The following is a 27,136-nucleotide window of genomic DNA, read 5'->3' on the forward strand; positions in this document are numbered from 1 at the left end:
ACCACCATGGGACCTTATTTCGGAAAAATATTGTATGGTAGTCAATGGCGAGAGACAACAAATATTTTTATCTCGTTTGAATTGTGCCCTGATTTACACATATGATGTTTGTCAATTTAAAAGATACATTTTAAAGTCAAGAAAGTCGCAGCTTGATGTAAAACTGCTGAGGTATAAGACTGTGAAAATACGTAATTACAAAGACTACAAACCCAGAAGGCGCACATGGGACGTCATACCTTTTCTCTCAATGAACGAAGCTAACTTTACTGAAGCTAACGTCTGTCATTTTTTCTATAGTCTTACATTATAATCTTAACGTAACGCCGTCATGCCTGAGTGTTTTGAACCAGAATACACACATACGAGCAACGGATCTTGTGACGTACATAGTGCGAGACGAGAGATGTAGTTCATTGAGCGATTTTCACATATAACTAAACGTTACTCTTCTGTTTTATGACAAACTGCGACTTTCTTGACTTTCATAATTACGTTTTAAATTGACAAACATCATATGTGTAGTTCAGGGCACAGTTCAGACGGAATAAAAAGATAAGTTGTCTCTCGCCATTGACTTCCATACATATTTTTTCCAAAATAAGGTCCCATGAGCCGGAAGCGGAGGGGAGGGACTTAGGCTATTGGCTTTTGCCGCTTTAGCCACTGGCCACTCCCCCTCTCACACTGCACACTGAGAGAGCACAGCAGGATCAGAGGCCACTCCCCCTCTCACACACACACACACACTGAGTGAGCACAGCGCAGGACCAGAGGCCACTCCCCCTCTCACACACACACTGAGTGAGCACAGCAGGATCAGAGGCCACTCCCCCTCTCACACACACACTGAGTGAGCACAGCTGGCCCCTCCCCCTCTCACACACACACACACACACACACACTGAGTGAGCACAGTGCAGGACCAGAGGCCACTCCTAAAAGCCCTAAACGGCTTAGCTCCAGTCTATTTAACGGATCTTCTATCACCCTATAATCCATCGCGCTCTTTAAGATCAATAAATTCAAGGCTTTTGGTCATACCTAGGATATCCAGATCCACCAAAGGAAGGAGAGCATTTTCACATTTGGCTCCGAAACTCTGGAATAGTCTTCCTGATACTGTTCGTTGCTCGGACTCACTCTCCCAGTTTAAAACTAGATTAAAGACGCATCTTTTCAGCCAGGCATTCATATAATATTGTTAATCTCACAGTTTCAAACTACAATCCGGCCTCTAGTTCATAAATGCCAGAGGAGAACTGGCCCCCGACTGAGCCTGGGTTCTCCCAAGGTTTTTTTTTTTTTTCTCCATTAGGTCACCTGATGGAGTTTTAGGACACCATTAGGCCGCTTGATGGAGTTTTTTCGGTTCCTTGCCACTGTTGCCTTTGGCTTGCTCAGTTGGGGATATTTTGGGGATATTTAATTTTATTCTATCAATCAATAAATTCCACTAGAAAAAAACTTTGTTGTATTATTTTATTTTAATACTGTGAAGCTGCTTTGATACAATCTGTATTGTGAAAAGCGCTATACAAATATACTTGATTTGATTTGATTTGACTCCCCCTCTCACACACACACTGTGTGAGCACAGCAGGATCAGAGGCCACTCCCCCTCTCTCACACACACTGAGTGAGCACAGTGCAGGACCAGAGGCCACTCCCCCTCTCACACTGCACACTGAGTGAGCACAGCAGGATCAGAGGCCACTCCCCCTCTCACACACACACTGAGTGAGCACAGCTGGCCCCTCCCTCTCTCACACTGCACACTGAGAGAGCACAGCAGGATCAGAGGCCACTCCCCCTCTCACACACACACTGAGTGAGCACAGCGCAGGACCAGAGGCCACTCCCCCTCTCACACACACACTGAGTGAGCACAGCAGGATCAGAGGCCACTCCCCCTCTCACACACACACTGAGTGAGCACAGCGCAGGACCAGAGGCCACTCCCCCTCTCACACACACACTGAGTGAGCACAGCTGGCCCCTCCCCCTCTCACACTGCACACTGAGTGAGCACAGCGCAGGACCAGAGGCCACTCCCCCTCTCACACACACACTGAGTGAGCACAGCTGGCCCCTCCCCCTCTCACACTGCACACTGAGTGAGCACAGTCAAAGTCTTGTCTCTGGCACAGTGCAGGACCAGAGGCCACTCCCCCTCTCACACTGCACACTGAGTGAGCACAGCTGGCCCCTCCCCCTCTCACACTGCACACTGAGTGAGCACAGTCAAAGTCTTGTCTCTGGCACAGTGCAGGACCAGAGGCCACTCCCCCTCTCACACTGCACACTGAGTGAGCACAGCTGGCCCCTCCCCCTCTCACACTGCACACTGAGTGAGCACAGTGCAGGACCAGAGGCCACTCCCCCTCTCACACTGCACACTGAGTGAGCACAGCGCAGGACCAGAGGCCACTCCCCCTCTCACACTGCACACTGAGTGAGCACAGCGCAGGACCAGAGACAGAGAGGGTCGAAGAAAGCAGCGGAGCTTAAGTAGCGTTTTCTCTGAGTTTATGATACTCAAATCATAATAAAGTAGGCTATACTATAAAAAATCAGATGAGCCCAGAATATGAACGCAACGTGTTTAATTACACGTTAAGCATTTTCCTCCCATAGAAAACCATTAGAACGCTTAATGACGCTTAATGCATATTAGAATGTCCCCTTATTATGTCGAAATAACAAGTTATTGTGTCAAAATAACAATATATTATTTCGAAATAATAGATATTATGTCGAAATTACGACTTATTATGCCGAAATAACGAGATATTATATGTCGAAATAACAGATATTATGTTGATAATAACAAGATATGTTTTTTTTCTTCTTCACCATGCGGTTCAGGGCTTCCATAGAATACAGCCTGAATATAATTGCTTCCAGAAAGTATTTTTGGGGGTGCTATCGGGGTGCTTTGGCCCATGGGGACGTTATTGAGTGCACTTATTCAATCTCATATTCAATCCCATTACTGGAACTGTTTTCTATAAATACATTTGATAATGATATGAGGGTATGTTTTTTGTTGTTGTTGTTTTTTACCTTGTAGGATGTTACAACGGGGTCATTGTCACACAGAACAACTAGTAAAAATATTGATTTCATTTTCTATTTTTTTTATTTCATGTCTATTGATAGAGACATGAATAAAACGAAGAGAATGTGTATTTTATTGCATTTTTTATGCTTATGAAGCGTAACTGATAGTAGGCTAATACGTGTTTAAAAAAAATAAAAAAAGCAGAAATCTGTGGAAATCATGCACCTTCCCATGCACATGCACGCTCATCACAGAAAAGATTGGATTGGAAGAGAAATATCGCCATCTACTGGTGGTCAACTTTAGAGGCTAGTTTTGATATGATTTGGAATCATCAGGAATCAAGAGCTAAAAGACCCAAAAAAACAACAGCAACAACAAAAAAACATTTTGTACACAGTTTTTTTTTTTAAATCCTAAAAATATATGTAAATGAGGTGTAACATTTTATGAAATGTGTAATTTATTTAACATTCTTTTTAGGGAACCAATCATTCTTCCTTATTCAGTGGGGGAGGAATTCATGAAGGTGGAGGACTGAGGACAATTTACATTAAAATTTTTTTCATGAAATCATTTGTATAAACGTCTTAAATATTTCATTTGTAACCCTGCTGCCCATGCCTGATCTGTTTCGCTGGTCAAGACGGTTTCCCATCCTTGTCTCTTTGCTGGTTTATACGGTGGAAGATTAGCTTAAGCCATCTAAAACCACTGGATTAAGTTAGTTAAGAGTAGTGTAATTAATGTTCACATTTTGGGTCAGACTAGGTCCGGAGACCAACTAGTCTAGTCTAGTCCACTTTAAAAATCCCCCCTTATCAGCAGTTTTAAATATTGTAAAAGAGGTAACATTTTGTGTCTTAAAAGTACGTCTGGGTAAAGTGTTTTATTTGTAATGCACAGACTGAAATGACATGGCCATCCAAAACATTTAAGCCAAAAATAAAAACAAGACCTCAAATCAAGGGTGAATGGGTTTAACTGTTGAATTTCTGGTCCATTCAGCACTGCGCAAACCTGGACAGTTCCATCGACACACACATCTGTTTAAATGGCCAGACAATAATTTTTTTATGTGCAAATGTCAAACCTGTTGAAAACATAACTAAATTAATGTTTTAATGCTCTCGAAAAAGGTTTATTTTCATCTTAACTGTCACCACCAGAGGGAACATGATAGGCTGTTGAATGGGACAGTCCGCCGGGTAGGCTATATAATGACAAGCACACCCATTTTAGACTCCTTCAGTTGTGACGAAGATGAGTTACGGATCAGATCAATACATGTCCTCGTCCTATAGAAAGATGTTCGGGGAAAACCCTCGTTTTACCGGTTCCACCTCTAGAATGAGCTCCATGTCTTCCAGCGGCTTCAGGTCTCACTCTTTATCCCGCAGCAGCGCCTCTCCCGCGGGCTACTACAAGAGATCGGGCCGGTCATCTTCCTTCTCACCGGTCCATTTCGACAGCGTGGATTTCTCTCAAACATCAGTGTTAAATAACGAGTTTAAAATCGTCAGAACCAATGAAAAGGAACAACTTCAGGGTCTCAATGACCGTTTCGCGATGTTCATCGAGAAAGTGCGCAATCTGGAGCAGCACAATAGAGTTCTGGAGACCGAGCTCGTGAGTCTGCGCCAGAGGCAGAACGAGCCGTCCAGACTCGCAGACCTCTATCAGCAGGAGATCCGCGATCTGCGAGCTCAGGTGGACGAGATAAACAATGAAAAATCACATATTATCATTGAACGAGATAGTATCGAGGAAGAACTGCAGAAACTTCGAGGGAAGTTTGAGGATGAGATGCGAGCGCGCGAGGAGGCAGAGCAGACCCTCAGATCCTACAAGAAAGATGTGGATGATGCCACCATGGTGCGCGTGGACCTGGAGAGAAAGGTCGAGTCCCTCTTGGACGAGATCAATTTTCTGAGGAAGGTGCATGATGAAGAGGTGGTGGAGTTGACTAATATGATCCAGGCAGCCCAGATATCTGTGGAAGTGGAGTTATCCAAGCCTGATCTGACCTCGGCCCTCAAAGAGATCCGTGGGCAGTATGAAACCCTCGCGTCGAAGAACCTTCAGTCTGCTGAGGAATGGTACAAATCAAAGTTTACCAGTCTCAATGAACAGGCCACTAGAACCAACGAGGCCATGAGAGCCACGAGAGAGGAGATCAATGACTACCGGCGACAACTACAGTCCAAAACCATTGAAATTGAAACCTTGCGCGGCACAAATGAATCTCTTGAGCGGCAGATCCGCGAGATGGAAGATGCGCACAATGCCGAGGTCGCAGGTTATCAGGTAAAAATTACATTTCATATTGAAGTTGAGCATCTATCTATCTATCTATCTATCTATCTATCTATCTATCTATCTATCTATCTATCTATCTATCTATCTATCTATCTATCTGTCTGTCTGTCTGTCTGTCTGTCTGTACAGTATATCTATATCTGAATATCTATTCAAACAACAATGTATTATTCTTAAGGAGTCCCCTTTAAGTTGTTGTATTTTTACTTATTTTACATTTAAATTTAACTCATATTTGAATAAGTGAGTCATGTAGACTAACTCACTGGTTTCTGGAGGTTTGTTGACACAATATTGAGATTTTACATGCATTTTTTGCTGCTGTGAGATGTATGTTTTAGGTGCTGTGAGTGTTTTGCACAATTTTTACAGGTAATAACCCATTTGCCTTCACTAGTTCATTTAAATGGTCCTGCTGTGTGACACATAAAGGTTTAAAAATATAATCATGTAATTTAATCACCCAATTATTATGAGCTCATGAAAAATGTAAGGAGTTCAGTAAAAATGTTGTTTAAAATAGTTTGAGTGGAATTATACCACATGACACGGCTGAAACTGCTTGAAATACCATGTCAACTACCCAGAGTTCTCTGTCCATGGTGCTGAACTAATCGCACACAAGAGGTGGCCGAGGTTAATTCCACTTAGAAGAGTCTCTTGATAAAGAGGATTTTGCAAGGGAGATTTCTGCAAGGTCATGCTCACTTGCTGACAGAAACCTGAAAGATATCTTTAGTTAATACTCTGCAACATAAATAATCCAATACATTTTGACGTGAGGTTTTTCCCAGACATGATCTATGACCTTTCATCTCTTAAGAGTGAAAGAAGTGCCACTGTAAATCAGATTAGCATATCTGAACTTTGTGCCGAGATGGCCAGTCATTGTCAAGAGATAAAGGTTCACATCAGCTTTTAGAAGCAGGACGGTCTAATTTAGGTGCTGAGCTAAATTAAATACTCAACACTGAGATGGTTATGTAAATGTGAAAAGTGCAAGATGGTTTCATGTAATGCATTTCCTTATGTTTGTAATTTTATCACAATATATTTGTGCTAATGCTAATATCGCTGTATGTATTTTTTTCAATTCCATTAACCAGGAAACAATTGGACAGCTGGACACTGACCTTAGAAATACTAAGAGTGAAATGGCCCGTCACCTCAGAGAGTATCAGGACCTTCTGAATGTCAAGATGGCTTTAGACATTGAAATTGCCGCGTACAGGTAAAGCACCAATGATTCAGTGTTATTGCACATGGAAAGAACTGATGCATGAGATTGAAAATGAATAATAACTGACCAGTCTTTGTCAATGTCCTCATAGAAAGTTACTGGAGGGTGAAGAAACCCACTTCAGTTCTGGGGTGACTTTCTCCAGCACACCCAGCATCACTTATGGGTATCAGAGCCGCTCTGCTTTCACCTCAACCCGCAATCCCAAAAAAGAGAAAGAGGAGGAGGTACACGGCAAATCCAAGGCAGCAGCCAAGCGGGAGGAAAACACGGAGGAATCCGCTGTGATTAAGAAGGCAGAAAAGAGTGATGCTGTTGATGTTAACTCTAACTAGAATATTACGGTTGTTAAATCTAGCTCCCATAGCAGTCTTTTGAGTGTTTGGCACAGCAATCACTGCTATTAGCTGAAAACTGCCACTTGTTGTTTATGGTAATTGGTAACACGTTTAAGAAATTATTATGGTGATATAATGTTTCAAAAACCTCTACAGTATGTTGGTTTAATACTCCAGAACATAGGCCTCAAATATTTACTGTGTGTTTCTTAATTGTAGTTTCAGAGAGTATTTTAGTCCTTTTGATGATGTTAGAACTATAAAAATGAGCCTCAGTATGGAAGCATGGCCAAGATATAGCCAGCATTAACACTGATCAAACGATTATGGATAAATTCACAATTATTTATGAACGGTTTGTTGGGAAGCACTATGGCATATTACAAATAAGGGACCAAACCACTTAATTAACTGTAACACATGCCTTAACTACAATAAAGTCAGTAATTAAAATGTTTGTTCAGTTATGTCTTTTCATTCATAGATCACTCACATCACTGATCGTTTCTGTCCCATTTACAGCTCTTAATAGATATTTATTCTTAAACCTCACTAAAGACTCAGATTTAGCACATTTACCTGCAACTCTTTTACTTTAGGCATAGTGATCTTGTTTATTATCAAGACGTTTGAGCCTTTTTAAACAATGTTCTGTTAGAGCTACGCTACCAGTTATAAGTTTGGGGTCGGTAAGATTTACAGTCAAAAGAAGTCTCTCATGTTCATCAAGGCTGCATTTATTTAATAAAAAATATAGTAAAAACAGTAATATTGTTAAATATTATTAGAACCTAAAATAACTGTTCTATTTTAATATATTTCAAAATGTTTTTTATTCCGATAGCAAAGCTTATTTTCAGCATCACTCCTCCAGTCTTCAGTGTCACATGATCCCTCAGAAATCACTATTAACATGCTGATTTGCTGCTCAAGGAACATTTTTTTATTATTATCAATGTTGAAAAAAGTTGTGCTGCTTAATATTTTTGTGGAATCCATTATACATTTTTTTCTGGTTTCTTTGATGAATAGACAGTAAAAAAAAAATCAATTCAAATATGATCAATTCAATGGATCCTTTTTGAATAAAAGTACTTTAATTAAAAAAAATCGTACTGACCCGAAACTTTTGAACATATCATCTAGTACTAGCCTGTTCAATAGCAGAAAACTCATGTCCTATTTAAAGGCTCATGGATTCTTTCTCTCTCCACACACAACAGTAAGAGAATTTAAAGAAATGACTAGGCTATATCCTCCACACGACACGGCTACTGCTTTGCATTGTTCTGAATGACTAACAATCAATGAAAAATATGGCAGATGCCTTCATGAATCATTGTCCAGTCAGTAAATCCGCGTTATAATCATGCACCAAGACAGCCCTGGATCTAAAATTCGCACAAGTAAGGTAAAAAGAGATATAGGGATGCCCTTAATCAGATCATCAAATCATGGTTAATGTTAGGCTAGCCTATACCCACTTGTAAAACATTAAAAAGCGATATCAGATAAACAGTTTTGGACCTGCAATCCAACACACAGAGGTTGAAGTAGGCTACTGTACTTAAGTGCACTTTTTGAGTATGTACTTTACTTGAATATTATTTTTTCTGGAAACGTTTTACTTTAACTTCACTACGTTTAAAAGACAAATATCGTAGCTACTTTTTACTCCACTACATTTCTGTCAAGGTCCTCGAGTAGAAAGTAGTAACGTCAGTCAGGGGATGATTTTGGTTGCAGGGGTTGGATTTTGGTTGGAAATGAAAGTCGGGTTGACGTCAGAAACCGACTGATGTTGGTTTCTCGTGTCAACCCAATTTTCATTTTCAACCACAACACAACGTCTTTCCAACGTTGAAGATCAACGTCAATCTGATGTTGGATTCTATTAACCTGATTTTCATTTTCAACGTTGGGTTTGGTCTTCTAAATGCAAATTTTGTCATTGTTTTGGAGCACACTAGCCTATAGATAACAGTAAGGCTCACATATTCATACTAAAAGAATAGGGCACTATTTGAGGGAACAGCCATTTGGGTGCCCGAAACTTATTGAGTGCCAATCTGTGTTCTAGAAATAAATTTGATATTGATTTGAGGGTATGTAGGCAGGCATAGATTCAGAGGCATAAGGTACTGTAAATATTACATGCAACAATAACAAAACAATGCATTGACATTTACCTTTTACTTTTGATACTTAAGTAGCCTACTTTTAAAAACGAGTAGGCTTCTTCTGTACTTAAGAAAAAATCGGTCTTTACAACTTTTACTTGTAACGGAGTAATATTTGACCAGTAGTATCTGTACTTTAACTCAAGTAAGAAAGTTGTGTATTTTGTCCACCTCTGCCTACACAATACAGTGATAAATGATGTCTGAACCGAAATCATGCAGGCTGTTTGAGGCGGTTCTCTTGGAAACCATTTTCTACAAGGTTAATGAGCACTGAGCAGCGTCTTTCACTCTTGCACCAAGCCTCTGACTCTCCAGAGTATTTTCTGATAATGGTTTTAACAAAGAATCTCCTACAGGGGACTAGCATTACATGAGGTGAAAGATGATTCATAACATATAGGCTAATGCTCTATTTTAAGTGTAAAGAAGACAGTCTAGCAACTTGAAATCAGCAACACACAAAGAGCAAATAAGAATTGGTCAAAATATTTCGCAAAACTAAAAAGAAGACAGAATGAAAATGAGTGCATAATACTTGCATAGAATTTATCTGAAATAAGTTCTTGTGTGGTCATGCACAGATTTACATTTAGTTGTAAAGCCATTTTAAAAACAAAAAATACTTCAATTTTAATATTGCAAAATATGAAAACATATTTGAAAGCTCATTTATCCTCAAAGGCCATGTTATTACACAATATGGCAAAAAAGTACAAAAAGATTTCCATCTGATATTAACAAAGAAAAAAGAACAACCAGAAACAACCTTAAACGCCCATAGAACAGTTGAGAAGAGAAAGACAAACCAAATGTACATCTTCATTCTTGCAAAGAAAGAAATACTCAGAAATCTAACAATTTAGGTATTGTCCAGGTAGTTCAGTATCAATTTAATTTAATGCACAACACATTTAACCACAAAGTGACATGCAAAAACCAAGCAATTAAATTCATGTCAATACATTCTCTGAGGCGTAAAAGGTGTAAAAAATGACTTTGTTTTCCCCTAGCAAACATAAAAGAGCATCTACAGAAGCCTTACGGCTGTGGAAATAAGTATTTGCTAGAAATAACTAATCAGTGCTAATGTTTCTTAATGCATTTGGCAGAGATAATGCTGGCATATTCTTAAACTTTTTTAGCAGAAGGCATCCAGGAAGACTCATTGAAAAGAATCATTGCATAAGATAACTCTTGTATGTCAAAAATCAGTTTAGCCCTTGAAATAAAACTACTGTGCATTGTAGTTTTCACAGTAGTTGGTCTGTATCTTCCCTCTTTACTAAGCAGGTAGAACGAGTCCAAAGTGCAGAACCAGCATGCCATCCTAAAAGGGGAGAATAAGAAATGCGTGTATTAAGGAATACAACGTATACAGCAATGTTTTGGGTAATAAATTGCTATTTTTATTCAACAAACATGCATTAAATTGATCAAAAAATACAGTAAAGACATTTAGATTGTTACAAAAGATTTCTAGGTTTAGAAAAAAATATTAAACAGCACAACTTTGAAAACAATAATAATAATAATAATAATAATAAATATAAAATACAAGAAATGTTTCTTGAACATCAATTCAGCATAGAGTGGTGCATGTGTGACATCACTTTGTAGGCCAAAACGCAGAAACGAGTTAGCATATTAGCACTTCCGGTCCACTTTTACAGCCTCATTATGCTTATAATTGTGCTTTCATAAACTATTCTCAAACATTCTGGGAAAATGTTTTTAGATAAAAACTGAAGAGTTGTCGGAAGCTCAGTGATAAGTCATGGGACCGCGGTGCAGTTCGTTTATAGCCTACCTTTAGCTTTTTACTTCTGGCGACTGCATTTAGGCTTCAAAATTCATAAACCTTGTGTTCATCTGTGATAATTACATTGATGGACAAAACGAGCAAGTATCATAAACTTTTGTTGATCACAGAGCTCGTTTTTAGAGATAATCCAAAAGCCTATGGGAAAACCCCATTGGGTTTTTGTCGAGGGAACCAGTGTGATGCTAACTGCCAATTGGCCTACAAAGTGACGTCATACCTGCACCACTCTAATAAAAAGTGATTTCTGAAGGATCATGTGACAATAAAGACTGGAGTAATGATGCTGAAAATTCAGCTTTGCCATCACAAAAATAAATTACATTTTTAAATATATTAAAGTAGAAAGTAGGTATTTTAAATTTCAATAATAGATTTTAAAATATTACAAATTTTACTGTATTTTTTATCAAACAATATTTATATCGATACCTGATTAACCACAATGAATGATCACAGACTTCATTTTAAAAAATTTTTTTGTGTAGTCTTTGTGACTGTTAATGACGCCTCTACAACACGTACAGAATTAAGTAAGATAGCCAAAAATTGTCAATTTCCTGTATCAAAAGACAGTGTTCTGATTCTGGCTTCTCTCTTTTAATAAAAAATAAAAAAATAATTTCCCAAGATAACAAAATCCTTAATACAACTAAAACTGCAAAAAAATAATAATAATACCTTTTTCAAAAACAGTTAACTGTAAAATGCTATTCTGACAGGCAGCAGCACTTGAAGCTGCTGGTGAGGCTTTAATGTAATTCTGTGTGAAGAACAAGACAGGAACTGTGTAAGGCGCCTGTAGTTCACACTTATTAACAGCTTACTTCAGGCTCAAAAACATCTCAGTGAAACCGCTACTGACTTGAGCAATTCCCAGTAGCCTATGTGCCTATTGTATGTCTAGGCTATATTTAGCCGCATTTAAATTTTATGCACTGATGATAGGCAAAAAAAAGAAGCAAAAATAGCATGAAAAGCAAAAATATGAAAAAGGTATGTTATATCACACACTCACCTGCAATGCATTTTGTCCCATGGTGTTACAAACTTCTCTCAAAGACTGGTATTGCTTAAGAAGATGATCTCCACACACAACATCAACCTGCCAAATAAAGCGCAATGCAAATTGTGATCCAAGTCTGTTTTTTTTTGTTTTTTTTAAATCCGTTATATCATTTGTCATGCAAATGCTTTTAATCTGAACAATTTGGAAAAGTAATAGCACACCTCTCCTCAAAACATTGCATGATTTGAAGTATCATTTCAGATTATAGCACATTACCAAAGTTTAATCTTGAGAGTACACAACATATCACATATCACAAGTAAAATGAGCAATAGCAAATTGGTAATAAACTATTTAGAGGAGTGCTTTTTCAGTGACCCTAAAATGCCAGATGGAAATTAACTTCAATTCACCAAATACAACAGAGCCTCAGTCTAATCCCAAAATGATTAGACAATTTTAAGAGTGTATGTGGAGCGGAGCATAGCAGGCTGTCCTGGAGCAAAGCACACAAACGCTTGTTTCCTCTTTCACCTCTATCCCTGTAGATGTCCCTGGCACTATGAGGCGTTCAACACCGGGCCAGATCAGACTTAGCCAGGAAAAAACCTTAAGCCAGTAATCCAGATACAACTGTTAGCCTCGCAACATGCAAGCAGCCTTCGCAAACAACTGCTGCATGTGACCATGCACAGGAATATTGCAATTAATGTTTATTACCAAAAAATAAAACTTCAACTCATCCCTTTTTCAGAACTGACTTAAAAGCAGAAATGGAAAGCTTATAATTTTATAATAGCACAATAATTTGTCTATTAAAACTTGTGTATTATTTGATCTGTAAATGGTTTAAATCAACAGTTTGAGTCATTTTTAGGGTGTTAGAGTTTATGGCATTACACTGTCATGGCAGCAGTTCAAATTCATTTTTGTGGTCAACTTTCTGCCACAAATGCAGTTGGTTAAGCTTAACCTGAACTGAACCCAGAATATATCTTTACAATGCCCCAAATCAACTGTATACATACTATGAACAATTACCAATGAAAATAGTGTGAATACTTAAGTAGATTCCTGACTGTGAATCTACTATATGGGATACATTGTAAATCATACAATTGAATTCAAATTAATTAACATGCATTTCCTATATGGGGTAAGAGTTTGGTTTAGGGTTAGTTGCCATAATTTCCTGTTATTATCATAGTAAGTACATGTAACTTATAACAGGACACTGTAAAATAGTGTTAACGTTTAAATATATGGATCTCAAACTGGAGACAGCTCTGTCAGTCTGCAGAAGTGACAGCTGAATAATGAAAACACGGCTCTAGGTTTTCTTTTCAAACAGAAACACTTATTCACAACTGCAGACACTCATTTCTATGCTTGACTGAGCTGTGGTTCTTTCCAAGGACTCAAATCCTTATCCAGAATTGGGATTAGAAGAAAAGTAATTAAACAGCAATGTGGCAGGATTGTTAAGTGTGACAGAGAGTCACTGAAGTGTCGAGAGTGAAAAGGACCATCCTAATAACAATTTCTTTAATCACACTTTCATAAGATGACCTATGGTAGTAACCCTAAAGACGGCAAGCAATCATTTTGCTGAATTTAGTTAGATAAGGAGACAAAAAATAACATTTTTGCATCAAATGACTCAGCACATCTTTGCTTGGAGTGAAGGGTAGTGCCAGTCCAGTCAGTATGAATTACTGAGTGACTGGCACAGCTGGGGGGGATGTTCACCCCACATATCTTTCAGACCTCTGACATTGCAGACTGTCTGAGGCAGGATTTATGCGTCTGGTTTAGTGAAAAGAAAGCTGTTTAAGACCAAGACTTTATTCTGAGTGTGGTTTATAATTAAAAATATGCATTGCGTTAACAAGATAAAGATAAAGGGATAAAAATAGCTGTTCCACCTTGCAGTTTTGACTCAGCTCCATCTTCCTCCTGATAAAAAGCTCCACATGACGGACAGTGGCTTCCCCTGACACACGCACATACTTCCTCTCAAGGGGCTTGAGGGTGAAAATATAATCATGACAAATTCAGCAAGACCTTCAACATAATTTCAGCTCAATTCTATACAATGATTCATCTGTTTATATTTTATAAGAACAAATAATATTGCAATGTGTTGCCTGAATATAAGATGCATTATCTCATGTGGATACAGAAAAAACATCACCACAAAAAATCCCAGTTAAATGCCACTCTTATTAGAAGCAAAATAGAATTGAAAAAAACATTACCTTATAGTTCTCAACGCCCTCTTCAGCTCTATAAATCAAAGATATGCAAACAAAAAAAATGTTAGCTGAAACATTTGCAAATCACATTTGTGTAATAACATAAATAATAATTTATAAATTATATTTGCAATTGTGTAAAATCAGATCATTTTTAATCAAGAAAAAAGCACATGGCTTCTCAACCATGGCGTTGAGAATAACTATTGTTTTTATTGAAGATCATACAGAATATTCTGGACTCACAAAATTAATCCCTGTTAATTCATTTAATACATCAATATTCTCTGTTAAAAAACAAAAACAACTGAAAACATGTAGCACTGGCATAATCATATCAGAAATACCAGAGAAAATATCTTAGCCAGTGTTGGACAATAGAGGGCCTTGGAGTCAAAAAGGTTGAGAACTGCTGCTTTACAGTCTTTTGATTTTTAACAGTTTAGCTCCATCTAGTGAACATAACCTACATGGCATTCAGAACAAAATTAAAATTAAACATGTAATCAAACATTACTCCATTTACTTTCTTAATCCATGCTGCTGGCTTTATTGCACGATTCATCGGTGCATGTTATTCCAAAAACATATAACTTGTCTTTGTTATCTTTTATCAAAATGCAATTTCTTGCTCTGCCTCTGAAGTTATTGCACTTAGATGCACTGACTGAAAGCACTAGAAACAGAATAACATCACTTATATAAGCATAATCACAATCAACATTACTGACCCCACAAACTCCAACATCAGAGACACATCTAGCTCTGAGGGAATAGTAAAAACAGACTGAGGCAGCAAGTCTTTCTTCTGTCTATGATGCAGCTTCAATGGGTATGTAGATGGAGCTGCCACTAGGTGAAAAAAAAGAGAAAAATGAATCATAAGCACTTTCAAATCTTAATATTTCTCAGCATCTCAAACGCTAAAACGTGCATATATATATATATATATTCAAAGAATACACTAGTAAAGTGATTGCACTGAACAAACCTGGCTTAGGAATGTCAAGCCCTCTTCGTTTATAAAATTCACATATACGCGACCTTTCATCTTGAGAGGAAAAACACAAACAATTTATTTTCTGTAAAATGTTTCTCACATATATCTGGGATGACAAACTGGGCCAACAAATGTGTAGCAGAAGAGAGTTCAAAACTAACTTCACTAACCTCCTTCCAAATATGGAACCATCTTAAAAACAATGTCTTGTAATTGTCGGTCAGGTCTAAAAGAAAAAGGGATGAAATTTGACTCTGAGCTTGGCAACCATGTTAAAACATGACCAGTAATTAAACACTAAAGCACATACGAATCCCTGGGACATATGTGAGGCTACTATTGCTAATTAGACACAAGGGATTGTCCTGGATATAACAGCTAGACTAAAACTCTAGGGATAGACCAAAACTGGTAAACAACACTACGCCCTAAACACATAGTTCACCAAGGATGAAACTGACAAGAAAAATAATAAAGAAAGAAATCAATGAAACTAAATTTACCTGATACTGTACAGTGGCTGTGTCTGGTGTACGACAATAGAGCAGTTAGGACACCTGTTGCTGTAGAAAAAGTGCTTGACAATACAGCTCTTACAAACTGTTAAGGAAGAAAAAGGGCGAAAGTTAAATAAACAGGCGTGTTGCAAAACATTGTTGTAGATCATGGATTATATGAACTATTTGATACCACTACATTGGTGGGTCAGTTGCAGGAAATGTAAACTTACAAGTGTGAAGACACTCTGTGATGGTAGTGGCATCAATGAAAAATCCATTGCAGAGGGCACAGCGAATATAGGGATAAAATTCCCTAAGAGGCAGGGAACGCTAAAAACAAAACACATACATACTTATAATACTTATAATATTATGTACTTACAATATTTGTGTAAACTATTATATTTGTTATATACACATTTAGATGTAAGAATGTATATTATAAATAAGTGTTTCTATATTTGTTCATGCAATTTAAACGCTTATATACACATGAAAAAGTATAAGTACAAGTATTATTTACATACATATAAATAAACATATTTATTAGTTGAGTGAGTATTTCATATATGCAATAACAACTTACATACAAGTTAAAGCACTTTTATAATAAAAACTCGACTTATTTGCTGCTTTAGTATTGTACCTCGTCGTCAGGATGTTGTTCATTAGCTCTCTGGCTCTCGTCCTCTTCGCAGAAGGAAGCGTCCGTCTGAAAGCACCCACGCGTGGATCCCTCCTCCTCCAATACAACTCCGTCCATAGAGCACGCAAAGTGTGAAGCCCCTAAAACAACTGCTGGAGAACTACTACGAACGCCTGCCTGGTCTATCTTGAGAAACTGAGTGACTTCATTCGAAATGAACCGCGAATGGTTAATTTCAGGTACAAGTTTAGAAACACTTCAATTCACTTGTGCACCTTCACGGTGTGCGCGCAATACTCCAGTGACGTAGTTTAATGGGGCTAGAATAAAAGTCCCCAAAGGAAAGACTAAATAAATTGATCAATTAATAAATATAAAAATGTATAAATAAATAAACAAATATATAATAAATTATTACTACAAAATATTATTATATTTCCCTTCATAGTTCGCTTATCTACTTCACACATCCAGACCAGAACAATATGTTTATGAGATTGAGGGTCAACTGGCAAAGTCTTTACAAAAGATTAATTTAAGTTTACGGTTGTTGTGTTAAAAAAAACCTGACTTAATTTGAAAAGCTTTGACGAAATCTACTCTGTGTTTTAATGAACTGCATCAACACACAATATTATAAAATATAATAAATATTATATTTTTCGTCGTAGTCAAAATACACACACGACCAAGTGGACAATGGCTAAACTTTAGGTAGATCTCGCATTCGCATATGTAGACAACTTGTATAATTATTGCAGTTTGTGTTAAATTAAATTGTATCAGTCTGTTGAAATATTAACGGGGTTTAAAGAACGCCAAAGCATAACCCTTTCTTAAAACCTATATATTATTTAGTTGTCTATTTTTGTAATTTATGTTTTTTATTGCTTATATTTGCTACGTGTATTGTTTTGTTAAATAAAGCATTTATAAAATGACTTTTTTTCGAATAGGGTGTTTGAATGGAAGTTTTCTACCCTCTATCGGCACAAGAGAGGAATGACAGCAAAGATGGCGGCGCCTATGAACAACGTGGATGAAATTCGTGAGAGAGTAATATTGGGTGAATTTGGCGTAAAAAATGTAAGTTATGCACTCTACGGAATTTGTATTTATTTATATACTGTTCACTGTGTGTTCAAGTCGATATAGGTTGTTTCATTCTCAGTTTAAGTATGCATAATTTATAAAACGTTGCACATGTCATGTAGGTTTCTTCGTGCATAATAAACTGCAGTGTTTTTGTTTATTTTATTTATATGATCATGCTTAATAGCTTGTATTTCTGTAAGCTACATATGTAACTACTATTTACTGTATTTATAGGTCCATACTACAGATTATCCAGGAAATTACCCAGGTTACGATGACACATGGGACTTTGAAAAATTCAAAAAGGTGTGAATTGTAGAGGCTTTCCTTTAATTATAATGAATATCGTGCTGAATCGGGCGTTTAATACGTGATTGATGCAAAATGTGTATATTACTCTTCCAGAATTTCAGGATCGATATAGTTAATTCTGATGAAAACACGCTGGAGTTTGATATGATTGGAATTGACGCTGCCATCGCCAATGCTTTTCGCCGTATTTTACTTGCTGAGGTATGACCTTATTGTCTGCTTGTGTACATGTTGTATTACCATCATCATCTGTTCTTAAATCAGGAGGTGACAGTCATCATGTTCTTTGAACTGTAGTGTTTATTTTCTTCCTCATCCATTTGACTATTCAGGTCCCAACAATGGCCATTGAGAAAGTCTTCATTTACAATAACACATCGATTATTCAGGATGAGATTTTATCTCATAGGCTTGGTCTTGTGCCCATTAAAGCAGATCCTCGTCTATTTGAGTACAGGAATTCGGGTAAGTTATTTCTGGAAGCACATGTTAATAAGATGATCTTGAGGAAAGTCATTTTTGTAATGGTGCCACAAATGCCAAAACTGACTGAAGTTGTTAAAGACAGTTGATTATTCTTTGTTTTCTCATAATGTAATTGATGATAGTTTGACAGCTGAGTGTGTTGTGTTTATCAGAGGATCAGGAAGGCACAGAAATTGACACAATTCAACTTCAGCTGAAGGTAAAATGCTCAAGGAATCCTAGAGCCCCAAAAGACTCTTCAGATCATAAAGAGTTATATCTCAATCACATGGGTGAGTAAAATGAGGTTTACTTTTTTAAATTAAGGGAGGGGGGGTTTATGACAAAATCAGGCGTTTTATTTTTTCTCCCGAGGTTTACTTTTTAATATACATTTTGTTTTCCATGATTAATTATTTACCCTCTCTCTCGACCTTTTTTTTGTGCCTTATAAAACTAATTTAAACTTGTAACTCATCTCTATGTTTGTTAAGTGTGTTGTTCCAAACCCATATGACTTTAATTCGTCTGTGGCTGCACAATTTGAGGAAACATTTAAATTGTGGGTTAAAAAAAAATGCAATTAAAAGTCTCCACGTTTGCTGTGCTTATTTGTACGGCTGCACAGCTTGGCCTAACATTTTTTATTTCTGACTATAACATAATAATAATTATCATTATGAATTACTTATTATATGAAGAATTATTTTTCCTATATAAAATTGTTAAACAGAAAGAAATATTATTGTAATATTGCACTGTAAACAATAATATAATATTTTATCAAATACATTTTTTAGTACTGCTGTAAAATTACAATTCTGATATGAATGGTTGTCTTAATTTCTTCATTTTCAAAACTTAAACTATTAAGCTTCTCTTTTGTTGGCAACAGCTGGTTTGTAAGCATTTCTCATTACAAGTTTGGAAGATGGTTGTTGTCTTCCTGAATACATGTTATAAGTAACCCAGACTCAGAGCACACGCAGAGATGAGTTTGTGTGGATTAGCATTTACCGAGAACCGAGCCGCTCTGAGATGCTGAAAACGCTGGATCATGACGTCAGCTGCTTGCATGTACAGTAAATGAACACGTGCTACACACCTAAACATGCAGCTCATATATTTATTTAAATGAATCGCAGCAGTTGCAATTTGATAATCGCATCGCAGTAAAACATATTTCAATTTAATATGTTTTATTTACATAAATTGTACAGCCCTACATGCATCACAAAAGATGTTAGGCTGAATGTTTATGTCACTGTCACCTTTCCTTATTTGGAAAAAAATGATGTAATGAAAGTAAAAGGGGATTTAGACTTTCAAACACAAACATTCTGCCTAACATCTCATTTTGTGTTCCAGGAAAAAAGAGTCCTACAGTTTTGGAACAACAGTTTGTGTAAATAATGAGGGTTTCACAAAGATATTAATTCCCAACCATGACAAAACATTCTAGTTATCACTGCACTGTTTTACAACATGTCACTGAACACTTGTGTTTTGTTTCAGTCTACTCAGGTGACATAAAATGGCTCCCAGTTGGAAATCAGGCCGATGTATTTGCAGATGCCAAGATTGGTCCTGTGCATGGGGACATTCTCCTGGCACAACTCCGACCAGGGCAGGAACTTGATATAGTCATGCACTGTGTCAAAGGAATAGGTGAGTAATATAAGAGGCCAAGAAGATGTTTGATTTCCAGGGAGGCATTTTTTTTTTTTTCTTTAATAAAGTTTTAGTTATTATCTAACTCGATTGTCAAATCTCTAGTTTCCTGTATATTGTTTATGAATTGTGTGATTTAACTGGAGAGATTTGTTGCACCTCACAGGCAAGGATCATGCCAAGTTTTCTCCTGTGGCCACCGCAAGCTACAGACTCCTTCCTGATATCACATTATTACAGACCATTGAGGGAGAACAAGCGGAGAGGTTAAAGCGCTGCTTCTCACCTGGAGTTATTGAGCTAGAGAATGTGAATGGTAGGACTATTCAATATATTTACATGTAGTCTTGATATTTGGTGCTTTTGTTGTTGTATTATAATCCAATAATTATGCATTTCAGGAAGGAAGGTAGCTAAGGTTGTCAACAGTCGTTTGGACACATGCAGCAGAGAAGTTCTTCGGCATGATGACTTGAAGAACTTGGTGAAACTGGGCAGAGTGCGGGATCATTTCATATGTATGTAGTGTTGCATTAGGTTTGTTTTGTGGTGATTTACCAAAGGTATTGTCACATTTTCTTCTGTGTTTTCTTTTTAGTCTCAGTGGAGTCCACAGGGATCCTCCCTCCTGATGTCCTGGTTACAGAGGCCATTAATGTCCTCATCTCTAAGTGCCAGAAGTTTCTCACAGAGCTTGATACGACAGAAATGGACTAGATGGAAGAAAATAAGGCTAGCCACAATCATCCTATAGCTTTGAATGAAATCGTGTGATTGGTTTGCTGGCATTGATACATACATTTTTAAGCTTTAGCTAAAACAAAAACCCTCCCTTAATAAGTGTGAATTCATACAAATTCCAGCAAGGAGTTCTTTATTCAACTTAAGGTTGTAACGTAACAGCATTCCAGAGATTTAAGTTTATATAAATTAAAAAAAGCAGTTTCTTTTTAGTCAAGTTAATCTGTTTGGTTTGAGATGTCCAGATATAACTCAACATAATTCTGTAAATCACATATTTGACAATACATTTTGTGACATATTTATGTTTTTCCAATGTATATTAAACTTTTGTTTTTGAAAAAATGATCTTTTCTCTCAATCTATGTAGTCAACATCTTAAAGCACTTTGCCAGAGTCTTTTCAGCCTTAGCCCCTATATTATATTATATTTCTGAATTATTGGAATTAGGGGTGGGCGATAAGGTAAAAATATATCACGATTCTTTTTCATGTTGGTTTTACATGTGACTGAGCATTACAGCCAAACTAATGTCTCTATTTGTGACCCTGGATCACAAAACCAGTCACATGTCGCACGGGCAATAGCCAACAATACATTGTATGGGTCAAAATTATCGATTTTTCTTTTATGCCAAAAATCATTAGGATATTAAGTAAAGATCATGTTCCATGAAGATATTTTGTAAATTTCCTACCGTAAATATATAAAACATGTATTTGTGTGAGTGAATGCAGCACAATCATGAACATAAATGTACAACTTTAAAGGAGATTTTTTCAATGTTTCGATTTTTTTGCATCCTTAGATTCCAGATTTTCAATAGTTGTATCTCGGCCAAATATTGTCCTATCCTAACAAACCATACATCAATGGAAAGCTTTTTTATTCAGCTTTCAGATGATGTATAAATCTCAATTTAAAAATTGACCCATGTGACTGGTTTTGTGGTCCAGGGTCACATTTTAAAAACAAAGCCTTACAAGGTAACAACATGTAAAATAATAAAGAACATTTAGGCCAAAGTGACGAAGATAAAAATCTTTGTGATTATTTTCTTTATTAGTAAAAGATAAGAACAAAGATGCACAATATAAATATACAAATAAAATAAAAAAAGTGTTTTATTTTTTCAGCTACCGTAGGTGTATTTAACAAGCATTCAAGAAAGAAATGAAATGGAACAAATATAAAAATAAAACACTACATAGACTTCACTTTATATATTATACATTGATACTTATTAAAGCTACTATTAAAGTTATCAGAGCAGTGAGTGATTTTCTCTTTGTTTTTTGTTGTTTTATTAACAGTAAAGGGATAGTTCCCCCAAAAATGAAAATCATTTACATACACTGACACAACACAAAACATGAATTTTACTTGGTTACATGAGACTCATACAAATACAATGTGACAATATTATATTGTTTTCTATTTTAATATATTTATATAATGTAAAATTTGTATTTATTCGTGTGATGGAATAGCGGCACAGACACAGACAATTGTTTTTTCCGGCAAGGCTTTAAAGCATCATCAAATAATGAACTTTTGTAAATTGCAGTATCCCGTGAGTGTAACTCGACCTCTGTGTTAACGTGATGTGAATGTACGTCGCATTGTACAGTATGTTGGGAAGGAGGAGTCAGAACACGGACGCACGGACACGACATGACAAAAAAAACTGTTTTCTAGTTTAATATATTTATTAGGGATGCACCGACACCACTTTTTCCAGAACGAGTCCGATACCGATACTCCCATTTTTGGTACTCACCGATACCTGTATTTTCACTGCATTTCTAATTTTTTTTAATCAGAAGATAAACCAAAAGAATATAAATCATATTAGTTGGCTTAATTTGTTAATCAAATATATATTTCCTCAGTTATTTTCATGCTTAATTAAGCCTGCTAAAATTCATAGTATGAGCTTCTTTTACTTTCACTGTTCATTTTATTGCTCTGTCATATTTTATCTTTCATTTAATAGCACATCACATATTTAGAGCAGCTCCAGAAGGGCTCAGTGCTGAGGATTGGGAAAGTGGTACAAATGTTCAGACACCAGTGAAATACCAATTCTTCATTCCAATTTTGATTGCACGGACACATGGGCTCCGGCACCGACATGGACAAACCGGCAAGGACACTGGCACGGGCACAGACGCTGGCACGGACACCGGCACTGACACACCGACACGGACACCGGCAATGACACGGACAAACCGGCATGGACACCGACACGGACACATCAGCAAGGACACCGGCACGGACACCGGCACGGTTGTTACATGAGACTCATACAATACGATACAGATGTGTACCGGCACGGACACTGGTACAGACACGGACACTCCGGCAGGGACACTGGCACACCGGCACCAGACACGGACACATCCGCACAGATAAACCAGCACGGACACCGGTACCAACACAGACACACTGGACACAATGGCACGGACACCGGCACGGACACATGGGCACTGACATGGACAAACCGGCGCAGACACATAGACACCGGCACGGACAAACCGGCACGGACACCGGCAATGACACGGACAAACCGGCACGGACACCAGCAATGACACGGACAAACCAGCACGGACACTGGCACGGACACATGGGCACCGACATGGACAAACCAGCATGGACACATGGACACTGGCACGGACACCGGCAATGACACGGACAAACCGGCACGGACACATGGGCACCGACATGGACAAACCAGTACGGACACATGGACACCGGCAATGACACGGACAAACCGGCACGGACACATGGACACGGACACATGGGCACCGACATGGACAAACCAGCATGGACACCGGCACGGACACCGGCAATGACACGGACAAACCAGCACGGACACATGGACACCGGCAATGACACGGACAAACCGGCACGGACACATGGACACGGACACATGGGCACCGACATGGACAAACCAGCATGGACACCGGCACGGACACCGGCAATGACACGGACAAACCAGCACGGACACCGGCACGGACACATGGGCACCGACATGGACAAACCAGCATGGACACATGGACACTGGCACGGACACCGGCAATGACACGGACAAACCGGCACGGACACATGGGCACCGACATGGACAAACCAGTACGGACACATGGACACCGGCAATGACACGGACAAACCGGCACGGACACATGGACACGGACACATGGGCACCGACATGGACAAACCAGCATGGACACCGGCACGGACACCGGCAATGACACGGACAAACCAGCACGGACACATGGGCACCGACATGGACAAACCAGTACGGACACATGGACACCGGCAATGACACGGACAAACCGGCACGGACACATGGACACGGACACATGGGCACCGACATGGACAAACCAGCATGGACACCGGCACGGACACCGGCAATGACACGGACAAACCAGCACGGACACATGGGCACCGACATGGACAAACCAGTACGGACACATGGACACCGGCAATGACACGGACAAACCGGCACGGACACATGGACACGGACACATGGGCACCGACATGGACAAACCAGCATGGACACATGGACACCGGCACGGACACCGGCAATGACACGGACAAACCAGCACGGACACATGGGCACCGACATGGACAAACCAGTACGGACACATGGACACCGGCAAAGACACGGACACATTGGCATGGACACCGGCACGGACACCACCATCGGCACGGACACAAGCACCGGCACGGAGACACCGACACAGGCATGGACAAACCGGCACAGACACCGGCACGGACATGGACAAACCGGCACAGACACCAGCACCGGCATGGACACATCGGCACGAACACATCGGCACGCACACCAGCACCGGCATGGACACATGGGCACGCACACCAGCACCGGCATGGACACATCGGCACGAACACATCGGCACGGACACCGGCACGGACAAAGAATAAACAACAATAAACACCTGTAAACAATCAAGACCGTCAACCAATAAGAATATGACACAGAAGACTAGGGAAGCAAAATACATAATTTCATGACTGCAATGGAAATACATGACAAACTGGAAACATGACTATGAGAATTAACATGAGGCATGAACATGAAACAAAACCCAAAACTAAATGTGACAATATTATTACAAATTCAAATAATTGTTTTCTATTTTAATATATTTATATAATGTAAAAATGTTATTTATTCCTGTGATAGACAAATGACAAATGTTTAACTGGCAAGGCTTTACAGCATCATCAAATAATGAACTTTTGTAAATTGCAGTATCCCGTGAGTGTAACTTGACCTCTGTGTTAACGTGATGTGAATGTACGTCGCATTGAACAGTATGTTGGGAAGGAGGAGCCAGAACTGCAACTGATAGAATGCACTGTAGCACAATACTACGATATTTCTTCAAAAGCAGATCGTGGAGACATTTTAATCGTCCACGATCAAAAATCGTGATATTCCACCCCTAATTGGAATTCTGGTAAGCCTGTGAAGAGTTTCTTGAAATTGTGACTTTCTCATTTAGGGTCATGAACATGCCTGTAAAATGTCAACACTAATGTATTTGGGAACGTGCATACAAAATTTCTATTACTTTGGTGCTGGTTGAGGAGATTTCACCACTTCCATATGTAAAGTGCTTTGAGTACAGAGGAAAGCACTATATAAATGTGTCAAATTATTATGAATTATTATTACAATTATGTTTGTGGGTCAATATGATATTTGATTTTGTTATATCAGTTTCTTGACCACTCTGAAGGTATTTATATCTATGCATTTGGCAGACACTTGCATTGCAGGCTGATATTTTTATTAGTTAATGCATGCTCAGTTCCCCTGGAATCGGACCCAAAAACACACAGACTGTGGTTTTCTATGCTTCTGTTTAAAATGTTGAAATGTTTTGAAAAATGTTAAAAGATAATAGTTACAATATTATTTATAATTTTCACAATGTATACATTTCTTTAAAATAAAAAGTTGTTGAATAATACAGAGCCCCGCACATGACGTGTACATACATTTTATATATATATATATATATATATATATATATATATATATATATATATATATATATACACATATATATACAGTGAGGAAAATAAGTATTTGAACACCCTGCTATTTTGCAAGTTCTCCCACTTATATATATATATAAAAATAATGGTCCCGCATGTAGAATACAGTGTTTCTCATGTTTTTTTTTTGGGGTTTTTTTGTAATGTGTGAGAAGTATTAATGTTAAAGGTTTGCTGTTTTTACCTTTTTTTTGTTATTTTTTCATAGTATTTGTGTGTGTGTGTGTCTGAATTGTATTGAATCCAATTAGGGTCAGTTTAACCCACAATAACTGTAAACCTAATAAAAAATAGATTTAAACTTGTTAATATTCATAAAACAGCAATACCGTTAAAGGGATAGTTCAGTTGATGGGCAAAATTGACTTCCATAGTATTTTTTTTTTTTTCCTACTATGGAAGTCAATGTGGTCCATCAACTATTTGGTTACCGATTCTTCAAAATATCTTCTTTTATGTTCAGCAGAAGAAAGAAATTCATACAGGTTTGGAACAACTTGAGGGTGAGTAAATTATGACAGAATTTACATTTTTTAGTGAACCATCCCTTTAAGCTAGCAGCAAAATGTGAGTGACCCGGCCATCACTCTTTGCGTGCATTTAGATTTTTTGTCTTTTGGATCATTCATGTTCATAGTTTCCACATAAAAAAAAAAAACTAAGTGTTTTCCAGTTTTATTTTGCCTGCCAGTTCTGCTCTCTATCAATGAAATCAAATTATGTATCTTGGTGAATGGTGATGGATGCAATCAAGTCAGTCTTCTGAGATGTCCTTAGATTAATTACACGTATACCTCTTGACACTGTTTAAACACCTAATGCCAGTAGGACTAAGTAATGCAGTACTATCGGGACGTTTTCCTTTTTATCGTGGCAGTGACCTGAAAATTTGACTTAGTGTTCAGTTCAGTGAACTTACTTAGAGGTATGTAGTACTTGCTTGGAAAGTTTCCAGCTTGAAAATGCCTATATTTTATATACAGATCATCCCCAATAAATATGCAATGATTATTTGCCATCAGTGCTTCTAAAGTGCACGCTGAGGTTCCTGTCTGCTTTGAGTTACATACAAACATGCTGACTGAATTACTAGAGCTAATGTCCAGCATATGCTGCTATTGCCAGAGGCAGATGTGTCTAAAGTAGCTTTGCATTTGCACTGTAGGGCATTGTTTGGCACAATGAGGGCTGGAGTCAGCACAATGAAAGCATTATGCGTGAAATCCTGTTTTTTCTTGCCAGATGATACAAACACCAGAGCACCTGATGAAGTTCCTTCAGATTTATGCATGATCCAGATACTTCACTTTGCATCTAATTAGTTTTGTTGACCTCAATAGGAGAAGTTCTTTGCCATTTCCACACATTAATTCTGCATTTTCCAGGTGGC

General features: G+C 38.0%; 3 protein-coding genes across 3 annotated transcripts; 2 read left to right on the forward strand and 1 right to left on the reverse strand.

Moving 5' to 3' along the window:
* The first annotated feature begins 4,251 nt into the window (after nucleotides 1-4,251).
* On the forward strand, nucleotides 4,252-7,414 carry inaa (internexin neuronal intermediate filament protein, alpha a). The gene is made up of 3 exons (XM_084092235.1): nucleotides 4,252-5,371; nucleotides 6,490-6,614; nucleotides 6,715-7,414. The coding sequence occupies exons 1-3, from the start codon at nucleotides 4,328-4,330 to the stop codon at nucleotides 6,956-6,958; spliced, it is 1,413 nt and encodes a 470-aa protein (XP_083948361.1). The 5' UTR covers nucleotides 4,252-4,327; the 3' UTR covers nucleotides 6,959-7,414.
* Nucleotides 7,415-9,669: 2,255 nt separating this feature from the next.
* pcgf6 (polycomb group ring finger 6) lies at nucleotides 9,670-16,508 on the reverse strand. Its single transcript, XM_084092438.1, has 10 exons — nucleotides 16,374-16,508; nucleotides 15,958-16,057; nucleotides 15,731-15,827; nucleotides 15,398-15,453; nucleotides 15,219-15,278; nucleotides 14,959-15,079; nucleotides 14,231-14,258; nucleotides 13,898-13,996; nucleotides 11,982-12,068; nucleotides 9,670-10,471 (listed from the first exon to the last, which is right to left on the reverse strand). The coding sequence occupies exons 1-10, from the start codon at nucleotides 16,488-16,490 to the stop codon at nucleotides 10,427-10,429; spliced, it is 810 nt and encodes a 269-aa protein (XP_083948564.1). The 5' UTR covers nucleotides 16,491-16,508; the 3' UTR covers nucleotides 9,670-10,426.
* polr1c (RNA polymerase I and III subunit C) lies at nucleotides 16,422-21,002 on the forward strand. The gene is made up of 10 exons (XM_084092437.1): nucleotides 16,422-16,612; nucleotides 17,330-17,459; nucleotides 17,703-17,774; nucleotides 17,874-17,981; nucleotides 18,113-18,245; nucleotides 18,419-18,538; nucleotides 19,761-19,913; nucleotides 20,083-20,232; nucleotides 20,318-20,434; nucleotides 20,515-21,002. Exons 1-10 carry the CDS (start codon nucleotides 16,599-16,601, stop codon nucleotides 20,631-20,633), a joined length of 1,116 nt encoding a protein of 371 aa, XP_083948563.1. The 5' UTR covers nucleotides 16,422-16,598; the 3' UTR covers nucleotides 20,634-21,002.
* Nucleotides 21,003-27,136: the final 6,134 nt, after the last annotated feature.

The sequence above is a fragment of the Abramis brama genome, assembly GCF_963993115.1.
Source record: "Abramis brama genome assembly, chromosome: 19".
NCBI classification, from domain to species: domain Eukaryota; kingdom Metazoa; phylum Chordata; class Actinopteri; order Cypriniformes; family Leuciscidae; genus Abramis; species Abramis brama.

What these genes read in the sequence shown, in the direction of transcription:
- inaa (XM_084092235.1), top strand. Translation starts at nt 4,328, where the DNA reads ATGAGTTACGGATCAGATCAATACATGTCCTCGTCCTATAGAAAGATG. An exon ending in CCGAGGTCGCAGGTTATCAG is followed by an intron (nt 5,372 to 6,489) that starts GTAAAAATTACA and finishes TCCATTAACCAG; the next exon opens with GAAACAATTGGACAGCTGGA. An exon ending in ATTGAAATTGCCGCGTACAG is followed by an intron (nt 6,615 to 6,714) that starts GTAAAGCACCAA and finishes ATGTCCTCATAG; the next exon opens with AAAGTTACTGGAGGGTGAAG.
- polr1c (XM_084092437.1), top strand. An exon ending in GTGAATTTGGCGTAAAAAAT is followed by an intron (nt 17,460 to 17,702) that starts GTAAGTTATGCA and finishes CTGTATTTATAG; the next exon opens with GTCCATACTACAGATTATCC. An exon ending in GCACTGTGTCAAAGGAATAG is followed by an intron (nt 19,914 to 20,082) that starts GTGAGTAATATA and finishes TGCACCTCACAG; the next exon opens with GCAAGGATCATGCCAAGTTT.
- pcgf6 (XM_084092438.1), bottom strand. Translation starts at nt 16,490, where the DNA reads ATGGACGGAGTTGTATTGGAGGAGGAGGGATCCACGCGTGGGTGCTTT. An exon ending in CTGATGTTGGAGTTTGTGGG is followed by an intron (nt 14,259 to 14,958) that starts GTCAGTAATGTT and finishes TTTGATTTATAG; the next exon opens with AGCTGAAGAGGGCGTTGAGA. An exon ending in AGGGCGTTGAGAACTATAAG is followed by an intron (nt 13,997 to 14,230) that starts GTAATGTTTTTT and finishes TTCACCCTCAAG; the next exon opens with CCCCTTGAGAGGAAGTATGT.